The following is a 16,924-nucleotide window of genomic DNA, read 5'->3' as shown; positions in this document are numbered from 1 at the left end:
ATTTCTCTCTTGTTCACGTTGTCATAGCAACTCATTTTACTGTCATCTGATAGCAGTTTAACCAAGGTCTTGGTCTTTTATATTTTCTTCTAAAGTAAGCCTTGTCCTACACGCATACATGGTTGTAGGTTTATGTAACCAAAATGTGCACCAAAACATGTCATTTTTCTACCTAATGTTTTCTTTATAAATTATCATTCATGATAATTTGTATTGTTCGCATGCATGATTATCATGCTTCTAGACTATGGTTCCTTAGAAATGCATACTGACAATAAACATAACTAAGAGTCTCAACAAGCATTTTATTTAGTTTTTCATTTTTCCAACTATGATAGATTTTTAATGTTCATTGCATGAACTGTTCCTGCGTAGCTTAGTACAATTTGCATCATTAATGTAATTTGTATTTATATTTTAAGTATGGTAGAAGGAATTCTCTTGGTGCTCTTGGAATACTCTATTTGTGCCTTGTTTATGTTTGAATGTTTTTCTATTAGGACGGAGGGGATAATGAGGTATGTTTCTGCTTGTTTCATTTGTTTGATATATTTTTATTTTCCTTAAAAGGAGAAGGCCGCACTACTACAATTATATAAATAGACAACAGTCAATAGACAACGGTTTTTATTTTACCCGTTATCTTAATTTATAACACAACGGTTTATAAGAAACCGTGATATAAATGTATCATATCCAATACTATTTGGTCCTGGAGTCTTTCCTAAATTGTTAAACACAATAGTTTTAGATAAAACCGTTGTGTTGATAAAATTACACAAAAATAAAGAATTTGCAGATCTTTGTATTTGGCAAAAAGCGGAGGCGCGCTAATTAATTAATGAAACATTAATCGAAGACAAGGTCAAAGCCCTTCAGACACACTCATCCCTACACCCCTTTCAGACACACTGACTTCACCCCTTCAGACATTCATCCCTCTGACTTCTCCATCTTCACCATCCTCATAGCGCACAGTCCCTCGATCGTCACCATCTTCATCGCGCATCAACGACATCACCATCTCTCGATCTTAGCCCTCTATATGGGTCTGTCTCTCGTTCTTAGTCTCTCCATTTCTTTCCTCTGAGGTGTATCTCCTCCCCTTCTCAAAGCCCTAGCTGTGATTTCACAGTCCCATGAGCTTCTCTCTTGCCATCTTCCTCAGCTGCGTACTCCACTCACTCATCACGTAAGATCGATCCTGTAGCACATCATTCTGGGTAAGTTCTGTGGGTTCTTTGATTTTCTTGTTTTAGCTAATTTAGTATTGGATCTTGCTGATATTTCGGCATTTCTTTGGTTGTTTATGGTTGATTTATGAATAGGTCTATGAACCAACCATCTATGTGTGCTTGTCATCCAGTTGGCTCACAAACCACGTTGGATGATTTCAATCTAGTGACACCCATTACCCATGAACCCATACACTCTCCTTCACTATACAAACCCAATTTTTATCTCGGCTTATTTGGGTCAGTTGGCAGTTCAATTTTCCTTGACCCACATTCTGAATTCTGAGCTAGTACGATTGCTTACTTTACAATCTGAATTCAACTTGTGTTACTTATTACTTATAAGGTAGATTGCCATTTGCTTTATTGTCTAATCGAAATATGATGGATGGATGTATTTTGATACATACAGGGACAAGTGCCGCTTATATCTACAAATGCATTACATCAACTGCACATCTTCATATTCTTCTTTGCAGTATTTCACTCCATAACCATGACACTTGGAAGATTGAAGGTGGGTCACTCCTCACCTTACATCAGTTTGTAGTATATATTTGGGTAATTTTATCTATCTATCTATCTATCTATCTATATTTTCTTCTAAGTTCTCAAAATATGTCTTTGAAATTGATTCCAGATATGGAGGTGATGCATATATGTTATATAATATATATATGACTTAATATTCATTTTCTACCCTTAATATATATATTATATATAATTGTTTTTGCAGATTCGTGGGTGGAAGGAGTGGGAACAATCGGCTAAACATGATAGTGAATTCAATGGTACAGCTACTCAATTTAATTTTGTAATTAATTAATCAATTATTAGTCATGTAATGTAATTTCTAGTGAAGCTAGCTAGACTTTGGTAGTAATATTGTTAATTTGTCGCTTGTACTTATACTTGTCTGCAATGCATTGAGTGCTAAAGTGGAGTTTCCTTTCTATTTTAAACAGATCCTACAAAGTTCAGGCTTACTCACGAGACTTCGTTTGTAAGAGACCACACAAGATTCTGGACTAAAACACCAGTCACCTTCTATTTTGTAAGACTGATGTCACTAACTCCTCCTCCTCTGTTCCAATTTCTTTCATAGTTTTATGAAAAAAAAATCAGTTAATCAAATTGAGGGCTTTAAGCTATACCTATCGTTTCATATACATTTAATGCAAACACTTGGATATAATCTGGCTTGTTGTATTGTAAAGACTAGCATAACAACTTGGGTAATCATGAAGTAAAATTAAGAAGAAAATTGAACTTTGTCTATTCATTCATTAATTCATTCAGTTTCATATATTATGTCTAAAGTTCCACTTTGTCAAAGTGAAAAACGTAAAAGAAGAAAATATAAAGAAGCAGCATTGGAAGGATTTACTGTATTAATCTATTTGATGTTAATCTCTCAAAACTAAATAACAAAGATATTTACTGTAGTATTTAGTTATTGGTTTCCTTTATTTCAGGATGGGAGGCTATGTTTGTGCTGTCTATACTTCCTCTAGTTGTAAGAAGTTTTAAAATGAAATGTCTAATTAAGTTGCATCTTAAAATAAATCTAATAATAATATTGTATGTCTAATTAATGATCGAGGACTAACAATTGTATTGGTTGAAGATAATCTTAGCAGTTGGAACAAAGCTGCAAACAATTATAGCTCAAATGGCAATTGAAATTCAAGAAAGACATGTTGTAGTCCAAGGGATAGCTCTGGTGCAATTCACAAACAAGAATTTTTGGTTTAGCTGGCCCCAGTTAGTTCTTTATTTGATCCATTTTGTCCTGTTTCAGGTAGATTAAGCAAGCCTCCTCATCTTTTTGGGTAACGTACTAAACCAATCTCCTTTCTTTGTACCAATTACAAGTAAAGTTGTGCATAAGTCAAGCACTACAAGTGCTTCTTTCTATTGGGCTGTTAATGGAGTTTTCTTTGCTTAACTGGCTGGGGTTAGCTACTGTTGTTGCTCTTTGGGTTTTGATTTTCTAATAGAATCACATTTACTCTTGAAGGAGAAAGGTTTTCTTAAACTTTGAGTAGAGCAATGGTGGGTGTGCCCCTAGTTACCATCCCAATGTTGGCGTTTGCCTCACTTCCTCTTATACTCAGGTACCCATCCTCACTACCTATTATTTGTAAGATCATTGACAAATTTGCATGCAGAAATTTTATTGCATTTTATGATATCTTGAGGATTGTTCTCAATTTGTTGATACCAAGGAGCTAGCTAGTTTTATTGTCGATGATGAAGGCCTCCACTTCTGTAAGTCCCCTCTTGCTTTTATGAGATATTTATATGTTCTTTGAATTCATCATCTACCACAATTTGGTTTTGCATTTGGGTTTCTGTGGCTTTCTACCTCCAATTTCATAACAGAGAATGATATATACATACATACCCTTTAATTTTCTTTGGTTCATATATATGTTTTCTTCTTTGCTCTTGGATTTCTCATAAGTACCCTACAAGAAGGAGGTTCATTCGTTGTAGTTTGCTTGCTTCTATGGCTCTGCTTTCTGTAGCTTAATTTCTTCATTGGCAGCCAATTTGTTGTCATAAATTATAAAGAGGTAGGCAGTAGGCTCCCTATGATTTCATTGCATATAATGACTGATATTTGTACTTGTGAATTTGTGATTAATGCTGTCATACATGCACGTTCAGAATCAATGCAGGCCTGATGGAATTAAGGGTCTACCTAAAGGTATTGTTTCCAAGACCTCTGACTTGGTAATGCAACAATTATGGGGCCCATAAAAAGGTGAGCCAATATTTATATGTTGATTGTAGTGATAATATAACTTTTCAGGGTGCCTGAGAATTTGATACTTGGGTTTAATTTAATCTCATTTAGCTGCATTTACAGTGAATATGCACTGAATAGGGTTGTAAGTAATGCAATTTTTTACTGCTCACTGGCTATTTTATTTGAATGTTGATGTATGCTCTGCAGTCTGCACTCCTTTTGTTTAGAACTCAAAGTCATCAACAAAGTTGTTGGCCATTGTAGTGGGAATCAAGCAAAAAGAAAGTGTGAACAAGATTGTAAAGAAGGTAAAGGAACCATATTGCTTCATATACTGTTTTTATTCTTTTTTTTTTTTAATTCACGGGATTCAATTTCTTCTTTTACTTCAATTTTACAGTTTCTATTAAGTGATTTCATCGTGATGCTTTTTCATTACGATGGTCATGCTTTTTCTTAAATCCAGATATTGTTTATGAGTATGCATACATTGATGATTTCCAATATATTGTTTAAAGCATTTCAAGTTTCTTACTAGCAGTTCTCTGACTCCGTTGCACTATTTTTAAAAACTGTACTGTTTGGTGATGTATTTTGATCTAATTTTTGGTGAGCAGAAACTAGACACCCTAATGGTTATTTCAAGATCAAAATCACCTTAATCCGACATTGAATGCATTTTTGGTGTAATTTCTAAGTTTGCCCTGAAAGTCTGAAACCTGACAGCAATATTCCTCATGCATGCCTATGTTTTTCACTTGCCCTTATATTCCTTGTGACTTTGCTCTAACTGAAAATTGTTGTGATAAAATTAAGGTATTTGTGAGCTTGATTCTTAATTAATGTAGTTGTGCACTTAATTTTTTATATATGCTAGCTTGAAATCACAATACACCTAATTAGGGGCATATTCTTTATTTTTTTTCTTTCTGATGGACTGTTTGCATTTTGGGTTGGATTTTATTTTAAATTAGTACTCTATTTATCTTCTAACGATAAGATTTTTTTAGTCCCTTACAATTCCGAGTAAGTTATTCAATGTTAAAATATCTTTGATTGTCAATGTAAATACACATTTCCAGCCATGTAATGTATTTAAAGAGAATTTTAAATGCGTAGAAATCATTGGATGTTGACAGTTATCTTTATTTTCTTTCTACTGGACTGTTTACACTTTTGGTTGAATTTTATTTTTAATTAGTACTCCATCTTTGCCTTGTTTCAGTGGGAACGAAGGCAGGACAACACTTATACCCAAGAAGATATCGATGAAGTCCGGGCTGAATGGGCAAACTTTGTGAGCCAGTTTATGTAGACATTTCTGTTGGATTTTTGCATGACACCTTTTTTACGTAGGCCATATGTTTAGCTAGACTAGCTTGGGGTATATATGATATATTGATTACTTTGCTAGATTAGCTTGGGATGATTGATAGGCTAGCTGCTGGATAATATTTTGATATACATATGGCAGCAATTAGGTTGATTAATTAGATTGATGCCTAGTTTTTTGGAAAGGTATATATGGAGGGTTTTTGTTTATGGCATATATGGCTGTTTTTGTGAATGAAATTGGGTTAAGGGTGCAATGTACATATATACAATTATTACCTTCAAATATCTTATATTATTTGGTACTTTAGAAATTCCAATCATTTATTATTGTGAATTGGTATTTTGTAAATGTATAATTTATTAGGAATGTTAATTATGAAGGGAATCAATTTGGAACAATTAATGGTTGTACCAAAACAACCTATCTCATCAATCAGATTGTGCATTGTTTGTTCATAATTGCATTGTGGTCAAAGACAATTGGGAGTTTCTAAAAACAGATGTAAACAGGCACATTATACAACAGTTTTTCGATTAAAAGCGTGGTCTGTGCTCTTAACTTACAATGGTTCAATATCATAAACCATTGTCTAATTCTTAAGCATACCACACAAATCTCAAAAAGTCATTGTGCTAAGTGTCTTCATACAATAGTTTTTAACCCAAAATCGATGTACAAAATAAGTATATACAACGGTTATATGGTTAATATTCAATTTTCTTAATGCATTAATACAACGGTTTCATATAAATACCGTAGTTTGAAAAACCTATAGACATGGCAATACACCTATTTTTCAATAGCTTACACAACGGTTGTTAACAATACACCGTTGTTTTAATGACTATTTCACTTCGTGTCTCTACCTAAAATAGTTGTAAAACCAATTCTTTACTTAACGTAACCGTTGTTTAACATATCTCTACACATCGGTTCTTAACTATAAACCGATGTTTAAATTGGTACTCAACAATGGTATCCTCCAAATCATTGATTTTAAAGGTTGTATATACAACGGTGGTACATCTATAACCGTTGTGTAGGTGCACCAGGACAACGGATTTTATCCGTTGTCTATTGAGGTATGAATAGACATCGATCGATTAGACGACGGTAAATTAGAAACTCACACAACGGTTAAAATCCGTCTTCTGATTGCTATTTTGTAGTAGTGAGGCTTCCAATGATGTGGATTTTGATGATAAAGCTGATTGGTCTGCAAAATCTGAAGGAATATTTATCCGAATATTGTATGAACATGTGAAGAGAGAAGATATGCAGACTTCGACTTTAAAAAAAAAAAAATTGGCTAGCTATAAGTGATGAGTTGTTTGCAGAAAGTGGCAAAAGATACAATCTGGCACAACTTAAATCTAAATTTAATAGATTGCGTAAAAAACATTGTGAGTTTTCAGATCTCATTGAGCATACAGGATTTGGTGGGATCCTATTGCAAACACTAGCTGTGACTGCTTCAGAAGAGGTTTGGGCTTCTTACATCAAGGTATTATTTTGATATTCACAAAATAATTTATTTAATTTTTATATAATTCACAATTGTGTTCATGTCATTGATGAATATATATTTTTTAATGGTTTGCATAAAGTACTGGCAGTGAAGCCATATCACAAAAAAGGCTTAGAGCACTATTCACCTTTAGGGGAGATTTTCAACACCACAATTGCAACGGGTCAAATGCATTATTCTTCTAGCCAACTACCTCCTAGCTCAGATGAGGAGAGTGAATTAGAAGAGAACTTCCTCAACACTAGGGTTCATACGAATGTTGATGAAGATGTTGATCCTAGTGATAGTGGTAAAGGAAAAAGAAAGAGCGTTTCTTCTCCATCATCTGACCGTCGCCCAAAAAAAAGGGACAAAATGGAAGCTTACTTGGAGGTTTGCAGTGAGGTCATGAACCAAAAGTTGTAGCGTAACAAAGAGAAAAGTGTAGAGGAGACTAGTAAGGAGATGTATACAATTGAAGAGTGCATTCAAATAGTGGAGGCAATGGGAGACATTGAAAATAGTCAGTTTATCAAGATGATGGATAAGATTGTGAATGGAATGGAGGAGACTTTTCCTAACCATGACCGAAGAAATAAGGAGAGCTTGGTTAGCTAATCTCTAGGATTACTATCTAGATGTGTGTTTGCATTTCTTTTTTATGAGTGACTTGCATTTTATATGTTTGGCTATTCGGTACTGATGTTTGTTATGTTTTAGGCTATTTGGTACTTATATTTGTTATGTCTCTGGATATTCGGTACTTATGTTTGTTATGTCTTTGAATGTTTGATGCTTGTGTTGGTAAATTTGATGGATATTTGTGGGTTATGATTTTTATTTGATGAATACTTGTGTTGTTTTTAAATGAATGAAGTGCTTAGAATTTATTTTGGCTTTCGATATTTGAAAGGTACCAAAGATGGTAATTAACAATGAGGATAGTGATTCAGATCTTGAAGAAATGGTGCAACATATGATAATTTGCATGCATATTTATGAATATTGGGAATCATATGTAGATCAAACTCCATGTAATACATCTTCACTATCAGGGCCTGAATATGTGCTTGTTGAATGAACATCCTAATAGAATGTATAATTCATTCAGGATGGAGAAGCATGTGTTTCTAAGGTTGTGTCAAACTCTTGAGAGCTTAGATTTGTTGCACAATGATAGACATGTGGGTATTCATGAGGCATTGGCAATTTTCTTATTTATAGTGTCACATAATGTACGCATGCAAGTTGCTGCTGAACATTTTCAAAGATCTAAAGAAACTATTCATAGACAGTTAAAGCGTGTATTAACAGTTTTATGTGCATTATCACCGCGCATTATACGCCCACATACTCGAGGAACAACTCCTCTGGGATTCTGAACAATCCTAAATATTATTCGTATTTTGAGGTAATGACAAGTTATATTTGTTTATGGAAATTTCTTGGATTATTTTATATGTCATTAAGTCTAACTATAACTATTTATTTATTTATTTTAATTATAGAAGTGTATTGGTGCAATTGATGGGACACATGTTGCTGCAAGGGCACCCGCACAAAAACAAACATCATATTGTGGTAGGAAGGTTCTTGTCTCTCAAAATGTTATGTGCGCATGTTTGTTTGATATGATGTTCACATTTGTTTACACGGGATAGGAATGGACTGTAAATGATTCTAGGGTGTTCATAGATGCAGTGACAAGGCTGGAGAATGAGTTTCCTTTTCCAGAGGAAGGTATAAATAAGCACGTCACTCTTAAATTTAAAGTATTACCTATATTATTGTGACATTCAATTAATAAACAAAAATTATAGGGTATTATTATATTGTTGATGCTGGGTATACAAATATGCCAGGATTCTTGGTACCCTATCGAGGTGAACGATATCATTTGCGTGATTACATGGGACCTCGTCAAGCACCAAGAGATCCTATGGAATTGTTCAATTATAGGCATTCATCATTGCGTAATGTAATTGAAAGGTGTTTTGGTGTGCTAAAAGCACGTTTTCCTATTCTGAAATTGATGCCCAATTACTCTCCACGTAGGCAACGAAGGATCCCTATTGCATATTGTGTGTTACATAATTTTATTCGAAAAGAAGCTCATCGAGATAGAATGTTTGAAGAATTTCAAGTAAAAGACATGATATTTGATGAAGGAGATGTGACAATACCAAATATAGATATGTCTCCGGAAAACCTTGCACAAATGACCATTTTAAGAGATAAGATTGCATCAGACTTGTGGCATGATTGTGGTCCAACTTCATGACAATGTTGTCATAAATTTGGATATGACTATTTTATCAAATTAGGTGCATGATTATGAACTATTTTGTTCAAATATGTATGAGATGATGGTACTTTATTTAATCTATGGTATTTATGATTATGAACTATTTTGTTGGAACATATATGGGATGTGTGAGACCTCGTATTTTTCAAAGATTTATTTTAAATTTTTTGAGAATTTATTTTTGATTATTTTGGGAATTTATTTGGAAAATAAAAATGTTTTGATTTAAATTTTAATTTATGTTTTAAATTGGGCTTGACCCAAAGTTGACTTTTAAAATTATTGGGCTTTCGTCTTTGACTTTGGGCACGTTGGATAGGTCTTGAGTCCACGAGTTCGTAGACATGAAGCACGCGTAATCGGAGTTACGGTTTGAGAGTTACGGGCATTTGGAGTAAAAGGCAAACTTGTAATTTATACAAAAGGTGGTTTTAAAACCCAAAATTTAAATTTTTATATCACTCACTCTCTCTCTCTCTCTCTCTCTTGCGTCTCTTTCTCTCTCTCTCGCCCGTTCAGCACCGCCGCTCTGTCACTGACGTGTGGGCGAGCGTCCAGAGGTTGATGGAAGCGGACGAAAGCTCCCCGAGCTCGCCGTACCTCCCTCTTCCCTCCCCTAGCCTCCGTTCAGCCTAAAAATCCCCCAAAACTAGCAACCCAATTTAGGCCGGTTTGGAGCTCCGGCATTGATTCACTGTTTTTGGCGTCTTCGCGACCCAACTCCGGCCCAGAAAGCTTCCTCTCGTCGAACCCGTCACGATGGTACCCTCCGATCGTCTATCAGAGTTCGCACGACGGCGAATCGACAACTCAAGGCCGGCGGCTTCCGCCGCCGATTTCGGCCATTTCCGGCGAGATTTGGCTGTCAATTCAGTTACGAGAAATGATCCTTTAGGTATGGGCTTTCTTTTCCCCTTGATCTTGCTTGTCAATTTTGAGAAATTTGAAGTTTGAATTCTAGGGTCTATGACCATTTCGGTTTTTCTTTAAATTGGACCAATATATTTGATCCGTTTTTCATCAAATTAGAGTGTCTAACATGAAATTGGAATTGATTGGGACTTGATTTGTTGATTTCCAAGCTACCCACAGCCTCCGTTGCTACTGCCACTGTCGGAACCTCCACTTTTTGGCAGTGGGTTAGTGGTTGTTTGACCCAATTTCGCCTAATTGTAGTCCCATGAACCTTTCTAGGTCTTTTGGGTGAGTTTCTATGAATTTTGGTGTGTTGTTTGGGGTTGGGCAGCCACCGTGCGTGGTGGTTACCGCCCGTTTCGGCTGTTGAACAGCCATTTGTGAAACCTGGTATTTATTTGGTTGTCTGGTCTTAACAGGTACACAGGCCTGGTAAATCTTTTTCCTGATGCCGTCATGTTGCCGAATTTGTTATCCAAGCGTGTTGCTGTCCAAGGGCATTTTGGTCTTTTAACGTGGTTACACGGTGAGTGAAACTTATCGGATTGTAATGTAGAGTACCGTTAGCGAAATGTTTGTTCTGTGTGTTTGTTGTCATATGTTAGAGAAGGCTAAGTATAGGATTTGGATCATGAGAATGAATGGACGAGGATTTGAGGCTAAAGAATTAATTGGGAATTATAGAGTTGTCCTGTGATTAATTACTGATTAGATGAGAATTGTCTATTATCGAGGATCAATGAATGATGATTAGGCAATTATTTTTACACAATAATTAAGTTACTTATTGAGGAAGTGTTGGTATGATTTGAGTGGCAAACAAGTGAGAGGTCGTGAGTAGGAATCAATTTTGGAAAGGATTCCGCTTAGTGCGGAGTAAATAGTGAGTGAATCTTGTTTTATAAATGTTTTAAGAATAAATTTTCTCACAGCAAGTGTTGTTGATGATGATGCATATGTAGAAGTGAATCTAAAAAGTAATACAAGAGGCATTATTATTTTATTAAACAATAAAAGTTATGAGTTAGATTCGAGAATGTTGTTATTGAGGTTGTGTGAGAATACCTGCCTGCCCGTGCATTGATTCGCTCTGTACGGGAAGTGGCGAGCCTAGTTACCTGCCTGCTCGTGCATAGATTCGCTTTGCACGAGAAGTGGCGAGCATCCTACCTGCTCGTGCATCGATTCGCTCTGCACGAGAAGTGGTGAGCATTCCTGCTTGCTCGTGCATCAATCCGCTCTACACGAGAAGTGGCGAGCATCCCGGCCTGCCTGTGCATCGATTCGCTCTATACAGGAAGTGGCGAGCATACTTGCATGCCCGTGCATTGATTCGCTCTACACGGGAAGTGACGAGTATACATGCCTGCCTGTGCATCAATTCGCTCTGCACGCACTACAAGAAAAATGCCTTTTGACAACATGCAATGTGCGTTGTTAAAATAAATACACAACGTGCACCTGCACGTGGTCGTACGACATGTCGTTAAAAATTGAAATCTTTTAACAACGTGCACTGCACGTTGCCAAAAAAGGCGATGCACGTTGTGGCAATGTGTGATCATTCGTTCATAGCGGATGTAAGACGACGTGCACACGTTGTAGTCTGGTTAATCAACAACGTGCTGTGCATGTTGCGGTAATGTTTCAACAACATGCAATCGCATGTTGTTGTTTATTTTTTGACAACTTTGAATTGCACGTTGTCATTCATATATTTTTGTTTTTTTAATAATTTGGCAGACCAATGATAACCACCAATTTGACCTAATAATTAAGTAACAAAATAGTTATTCACCAATTGTTCAAAATCAAAGCAAAATCATTAATCTACCAATAATAAAATATTTTTCAGTTGAATTAATAATTAAAATAGACAAAAAGTTAGATTTTTCAATAAACATCAATTCTCCATGCCGAAACTAAATAACAAAAACCAAATCTAGGACAACTTGTATTACAAAAAGCTCCAACAATACTATAAGTCTTATGAAAAGAATGATCCACTTAGCTGCCAGACTTGCAATCCTCATTCAAAACATAGTCTGAACCCAAATTCCATTGAAGTTAAAGTGCATCTCCAGTACTTTGGCTTCTTCCCTCTCTTTTCTATCAGCTTGGCTTCCTGCAAACTTCTTCCGTAAGGGAGGAAAAGTTAAATATCACCAAGTTGTTGTGAAAACAAACACTCACAAGATAAAAATGGCCAAAAATGAGAAGGGGGAAAAGAAAAAGATAAGAGGAGGAAACATAAGTGAGGCCGGGTACATTGGTAGATGATATAAGAAATGGAAAGCACATACCAGTTAACTTTAAGTACTAAAAAGTTCAACATGACAAATCATTAATCTGAGCATTGGCATCAATTCCTGCAGTAACTGTTTTCATATTAACCAGGACCTTCCTCTAAACCAAACAACATGACTAACCAGTCAACATTAAAGAATGTCACAAGTTTTATAAAAAAGAAATATATTTGTATGGTGATGTCAAATTAAATGAGAAGTCAGGACATTAGGGAGGATGAAGAGAGAATGTTGCTAGGCTTTTACTTCCATATTGCATTTTTCATTAAGTCTCAAGATTTTGAATTGTTATCTAAAAAAGAAACAGTCCACCTAAAAAATAATTGAAACTTATAATTAGAGCATTTACTATCCTCTATATTTTACACTTATCATTTTTCTCTAAGTCAGCATGTATGATTTATCCACAAAGCCTAGACAATATTTATTTTTAATATTGCTTGACACTGTAAAACATGTAAGCAAAAAAAAAAAAAAAAAGATGTAGCTTTATTATGCTAGAACAGAAATCCTTCAGCAACCCAAAAACAAGTATCTCATGTAAACAACTAAACATAGCAAGTCATATGTACCACTTTTATGAAAAAAGCAATACATCAGAACCACATTGTTTTGGATACCCAAATCTAAAAGGGGATTGGGGATTGATGAGAATAAGTATAGTCTCAATGAGAAACAATAGAAACATATAACTTGCTCAAATGAAAGTTACAATTATAACAACAAGAAATAGTAATACTTACAATTGGCTCAAAGTCTGGACTAGACAAGTTCATGCTGAGGTTTCTCATCAACAGCAAAACCTGTAGAAATAACCAATTACAATTACAGTCACATCACCTCTCACAATTATAATAATTACAGGCACACCTCCCCTCGCTATTTATTTATTGGCCAAAAACCACCATTATACAGGGTCCTTTCCTCTATCTAGTGACAATAAACTTTTCTCTATAACAGGCAAATCTTACACAATTTCAAGCATTATAGATTTAAACTTGCAAGAATAAATCACTGAAAAGTGATAAAGTTTAATCTAACTCACAGTTTCGAAATTGATGGGATCCATTTCCTTGAGTTTCTGAGCAAGGCCCTTTGTGTCTGGATCAAAAACACTCCCAATGAAGCTATAAACTTCAGCAAAATCAGGAATACCTGCAACATATGAAATAATATATAAATTTTCATTTGTGAGGGTGACCATGTTTGCAAGTATAGCTACAAACTTGAACTCATCACCCATTAGACAGGCTAGCTGGATCATTGCTCAGCTGGTGGCATCCGAGGAGACTAAGCATGCACCCTCCTAATGAAATTTAATTATTGTTCATATTAAAAACACCTATTATTATTTAAAACTTTTTATTACTAATTGATCTTATATATGATATGGCAGTTTAATTGATCTCCCTTTCTATCTCTTAGTTTAATTGATCGGGATTTTAAAAATTAAGATAACAATTTTTATCTCAAATACTATTCGCAATATATTCTATATTTATTGATCACATCTTTTATAAAAATAAAACATGCATAATGAGTTATGCATGTATCTCAAATATGTGGCAATTTGATTAGTAAACTTCGTAAAAATAGTTTTATTCATTCTCAAATGCTAATTAGATAATGAATCAGCTCCTCCTTAATGCTTTAATCAGAGTATATACCTTTGTGATGATCGTATATACAAATTAGTATATCCATTAGACCTTAATCGATCAAATGCAAATACATCCAACATAATGACAAACATGTCATACTTGGTCAACAAATTTATTAAAATTACAACTAGCTATCTAGCTTCTTTATTGAAATAATTGCAGCCCTTTTGTTCCTGAACATAATAAAATACGTTAAAAAACTAGACAACTACAGCTAGGAACTCTTTAGAACATAGACAAATAGAATCTAGAAAAAAAAAAAAGGATATGTTATTAACATCACAATTATTAAGCTCCCTCTCAAGTATACTCAAAAGGGAGTGGACTATTTAGCAATGTTTAATTACCAAATATAGCCGCTACACAAAAAATTTGTCCTATACAAGTCACCCAAATTCCTTGCCATCTGTGGGAAATGGTTCATCCCCTAAAAAACTCACATGCTCACATTCCAAATCAATCTGAAAAAGGGTGATTATATTGAACAAAATAATTAAACAATAAAAAAAAAAAAAACATAGGTTCGTATATGTGATGAAAGCTTGTTCTGATATTCAACCACAAAAATTGAATATGGTACACAAACATGCTAGATAGAACACTGGGGTTTTATTGTACACTTCCATTATGCACCCACTGCACTCTAAAATATGGTACACTCATATACATTATTCACTCCTTTTATTGTTTTCATGGTTATCTCCTAGCTCCTTGAAAGCAACCTCAGAACAACCCAGCATTGGCATATACATAACATGTGGTCCTGGTAATTATGCCAGTATAGTCTAAAGAGGTCAGGCTAGCTCAGCTAATTATGCCAATATTCATTCAACGCAAGATTTTGCAATACACACAGATTTTCAAGATTCATACAATGCAATACCAACATCATCAAGATTAAAAGAAATTCACTCAACTAACTAAGACGCTTTGGATTGGTGAGTGCTTTAAGATTGCTAAACTCTTTGTACAGAATTGCATTTGATAATGTGGAGAATAGGTAGAAGTAGCAAACACCAAATCACCCACAGAAGGTATTTATGCAATGAAATAGGAAACTGTATATCTGTTGCAAACAAATCCCATAATTGAGGTCCTTGGTATCATTGAGAGTAATCTATATGAATTCACGTATGTTGGCTAATTCACGCCAACACATGTGAATTAGCAAAGTATTAGCTGTAAATTGACTCCTATATATATTGATTAGGATTATTAGCTTTCCTTCTACTGTGTGTTTGTATAATCATATATACCTCTATAGGAAAGTAATAAAAATTTACACTTTTATCCCCAAATACATAATTCTACAAAGGCTTATTATGATTTTTGCCCCCTGAACTATGATCCCATTCCTAATGTGCCCCCTGACTTTTTAATTTTATCAATTTACCCCCTAACAGTTACAACGTTAGTCTAATGTACCCCTTCGTCCAATTTCCGTCTCAACTTCCGTCTATTTTGCTGATGTGGCAGGGTATATTGGTCATTTCGACCTCCCTGGCATGCAGTTTGATTTCCAATTGGCATTTGATTTCTAATTGCCATTTGACTGCTTAGTAATTGCCATATCAGATGTCAACTGTTACATTACGGAATGTAAATTACTGCATTGATATAAATAATTCTTACACCCTTAATAGCATAATAGCGGGTGGGTCCCACATGTGGGTATGTGGCATTTGGGGGCTGTCTAGGTGGAAAAGGCTGGGATGCTGAATGGTCCAGGGAGGTCGAAATGACCAATTTACCCTGCCACATCAGCAAAATAGACGGAACCCATGACGGAAATTGGAAGAAGGGGCACATTAGACTAACGTTGTAACTGTTAGGGGGTAAATTGATAAAATTAAAAAGTCAGGGGGCACATTAGGAATGGGATCATAGTTCAGGGGGCAAAAATCATAATAAGCCTTCTACAAAATACATGATTTTCAAACAAAAACCTGAAAAACAGAATGTTTGAGATAAACATAGATACACAGGAAAAGCGCGCATGAATGTAATATTGCCGTATCAAGTGCATAAATACCTAAATGGTATGCCAAGAAATTTAAATGTAAGCAATAATGTGATTCTGTTTTGTAAAATATGTTTGTAGTTCTAAGAGAGTTAATGGACAGAGCAACTGTGGATGACATCTCCTACGACAGATCAATCGTTCTAAATTAACCCTCATTGATATATCAAAGATCCATCCTTAATTTATAGGGATAATAATGCAATGCAATCAAACCCATTTGAGAAAAACCCACAAAGAAGAAGCAAAGGAAGAATCTTGTTATACCTGGATGAAGCAATCAGGAAGAAGAGGCACAGTAGCTGCTGACCCGAGACATTCTTAAGCTAGGAATAATATGGGGCTTTGTCTTTGTGAAAGTGGTTGATGAGATTTGGGGGGAAGAGAACGACGGCAAGAATGGTTTTAGGACAGAATCGATGGGGGAGAGAGGCTGGGCGAATCGATGGGGCTTTGTCCAGTCGCGCCTGTTCTGGAACTTCCAGTTCCAATCAGACGATGGATGGTTTAGCTAGGACAGAATCAATGGGGGAGAGAGCTAAGGAGGACCGGATGAGTTTAATCGATCGGGGAGAGAGGGAGGATTGGATGGGTTTAATCGATGGGGGAGAGGAGGACTGGCATAACGAGTTTGGAAGAATGGGTTTAGAAGAAAAGGAATCCATTTTTTTTTTTGGGTGAAAAAGGGGTTTTGATTTTTTAGTGATAAAAAGGAGAGGGAGAATTCCCGCATAAAATTTTGGTCTACATAAATATTATAAGTTTAATTTTAACAACACACGGTACAAGTTGTTATATTTAATAAATTTTACAACGTGCATGAGTATGTTGTAGTATAAGCTTTTAATAACGTGCAAAGCTTGCATGTTGTTAAATACTTTTAC

General features: G+C 35.2%; 1 protein-coding gene, 1 long non-coding RNA gene and 1 pseudogene across 15 annotated transcripts; 2 read left to right on the top strand and 1 right to left on the bottom strand.

The window, feature by feature from the left end:
* The first annotated feature begins 886 nt into the window (after positions 1-886).
* Positions 887-5,616, top strand: LOC147280304 (MLO-like protein 5). Of its 12 annotated transcripts, none has more exons than XM_086251945.1 (10): positions 887-1,223; positions 1,329-1,525; positions 1,648-1,752; positions 1,972-2,026; positions 2,201-2,289; positions 2,863-3,067; positions 3,256-3,814; positions 3,909-4,005; positions 4,198-4,298; positions 5,216-5,616. In XM_086251945.1, exons 2-6 carry the CDS (start codon positions 1,418-1,420, stop codon positions 3,043-3,045), a joined length of 540 nt encoding a protein of 179 aa, XP_086108071.1. In that variant the 5' UTR covers positions 887-1,223; positions 1,329-1,417; the 3' UTR covers positions 3,046-3,067; positions 3,256-3,814; positions 3,909-4,005; positions 4,198-4,298; positions 5,216-5,616. The 12 variants fall into 12 exon arrangements, 11 of the variants coding, with proteins under 11 accessions (XP_086108071.1, XP_086108079.1, XP_086108073.1 ...); XM_086251953.1 differs by adding an exon at positions 2,711-2,751 and having other exon boundaries at positions 2,863-2,958; positions 3,037-3,067; positions 3,256-4,298; XM_086251947.1 differs by having other exon boundaries at positions 887-1,049; positions 1,136-1,223; positions 3,256-4,298.
* A 660-nt stretch (positions 5,617-6,276) lies between these two features.
* On the top strand, positions 6,277-7,458 carry LOC147280303 (L10-interacting MYB domain-containing protein-like; annotated as a pseudogene).
* A 4,560-nt stretch (positions 7,459-12,018) lies between these two features.
* LOC147280302 (uncharacterized) lies at positions 12,019-16,649 on the bottom strand. 3 transcript variants are annotated; one of them, XR_015123603.1, is made up of 5 exons: positions 16,308-16,649; positions 13,405-13,514; positions 13,103-13,162; positions 12,357-12,422; positions 12,019-12,185 (listed from the first exon to the last, which is right to left on the bottom strand). It is a non-coding gene; the product is annotated as an uncharacterized LOC147280302 (long non-coding RNA). The 3 variants fall into 3 exon arrangements; XR_015123604.1 differs by lacking the exon at positions 12,357-12,422 and having other exon boundaries at positions 12,019-12,188; XR_015123605.1 differs by lacking the exon at positions 12,357-12,422 and having other exon boundaries at positions 12,019-12,178.
* Between the last annotated feature and the right edge of the window lie 275 nt (positions 16,650-16,924).

The sequence above is a fragment of the Dryas octopetala genome, chromosome 7 (genome assembly GCF_963921425.1).
Source record: "Dryas octopetala chromosome 7, drDryOcto1.1, whole genome shotgun sequence".
Lineage (NCBI taxonomy): Eukaryota > Viridiplantae > Streptophyta > Magnoliopsida > Rosales > Rosaceae > Dryas > Dryas octopetala.
This window is presented reverse-complemented; position numbering and strand designations above follow the sequence as displayed.

Bases quoted from the DNA above. Each gene is read 5' to 3' on its own strand.
- LOC147280304 (XM_086251947.1), top strand. From the start codon at position 1,418: ATGAACCCATACACTCTCCTTCACTATACAAACCCAATTTTTATCTCG. The intron at 2,027-2,200 runs GTACAGCTACTC...TATTTTAAACAG, and splicing joins ACATGATAGTGAATTCAATG to ATCCTACAAAGTTCAGGCTT. The intron at 2,290-2,862 runs GTAAGACTGATG...TATTGGTTGAAG, and splicing joins CACCAGTCACCTTCTATTTT to ATAATCTTAGCAGTTGGAAC.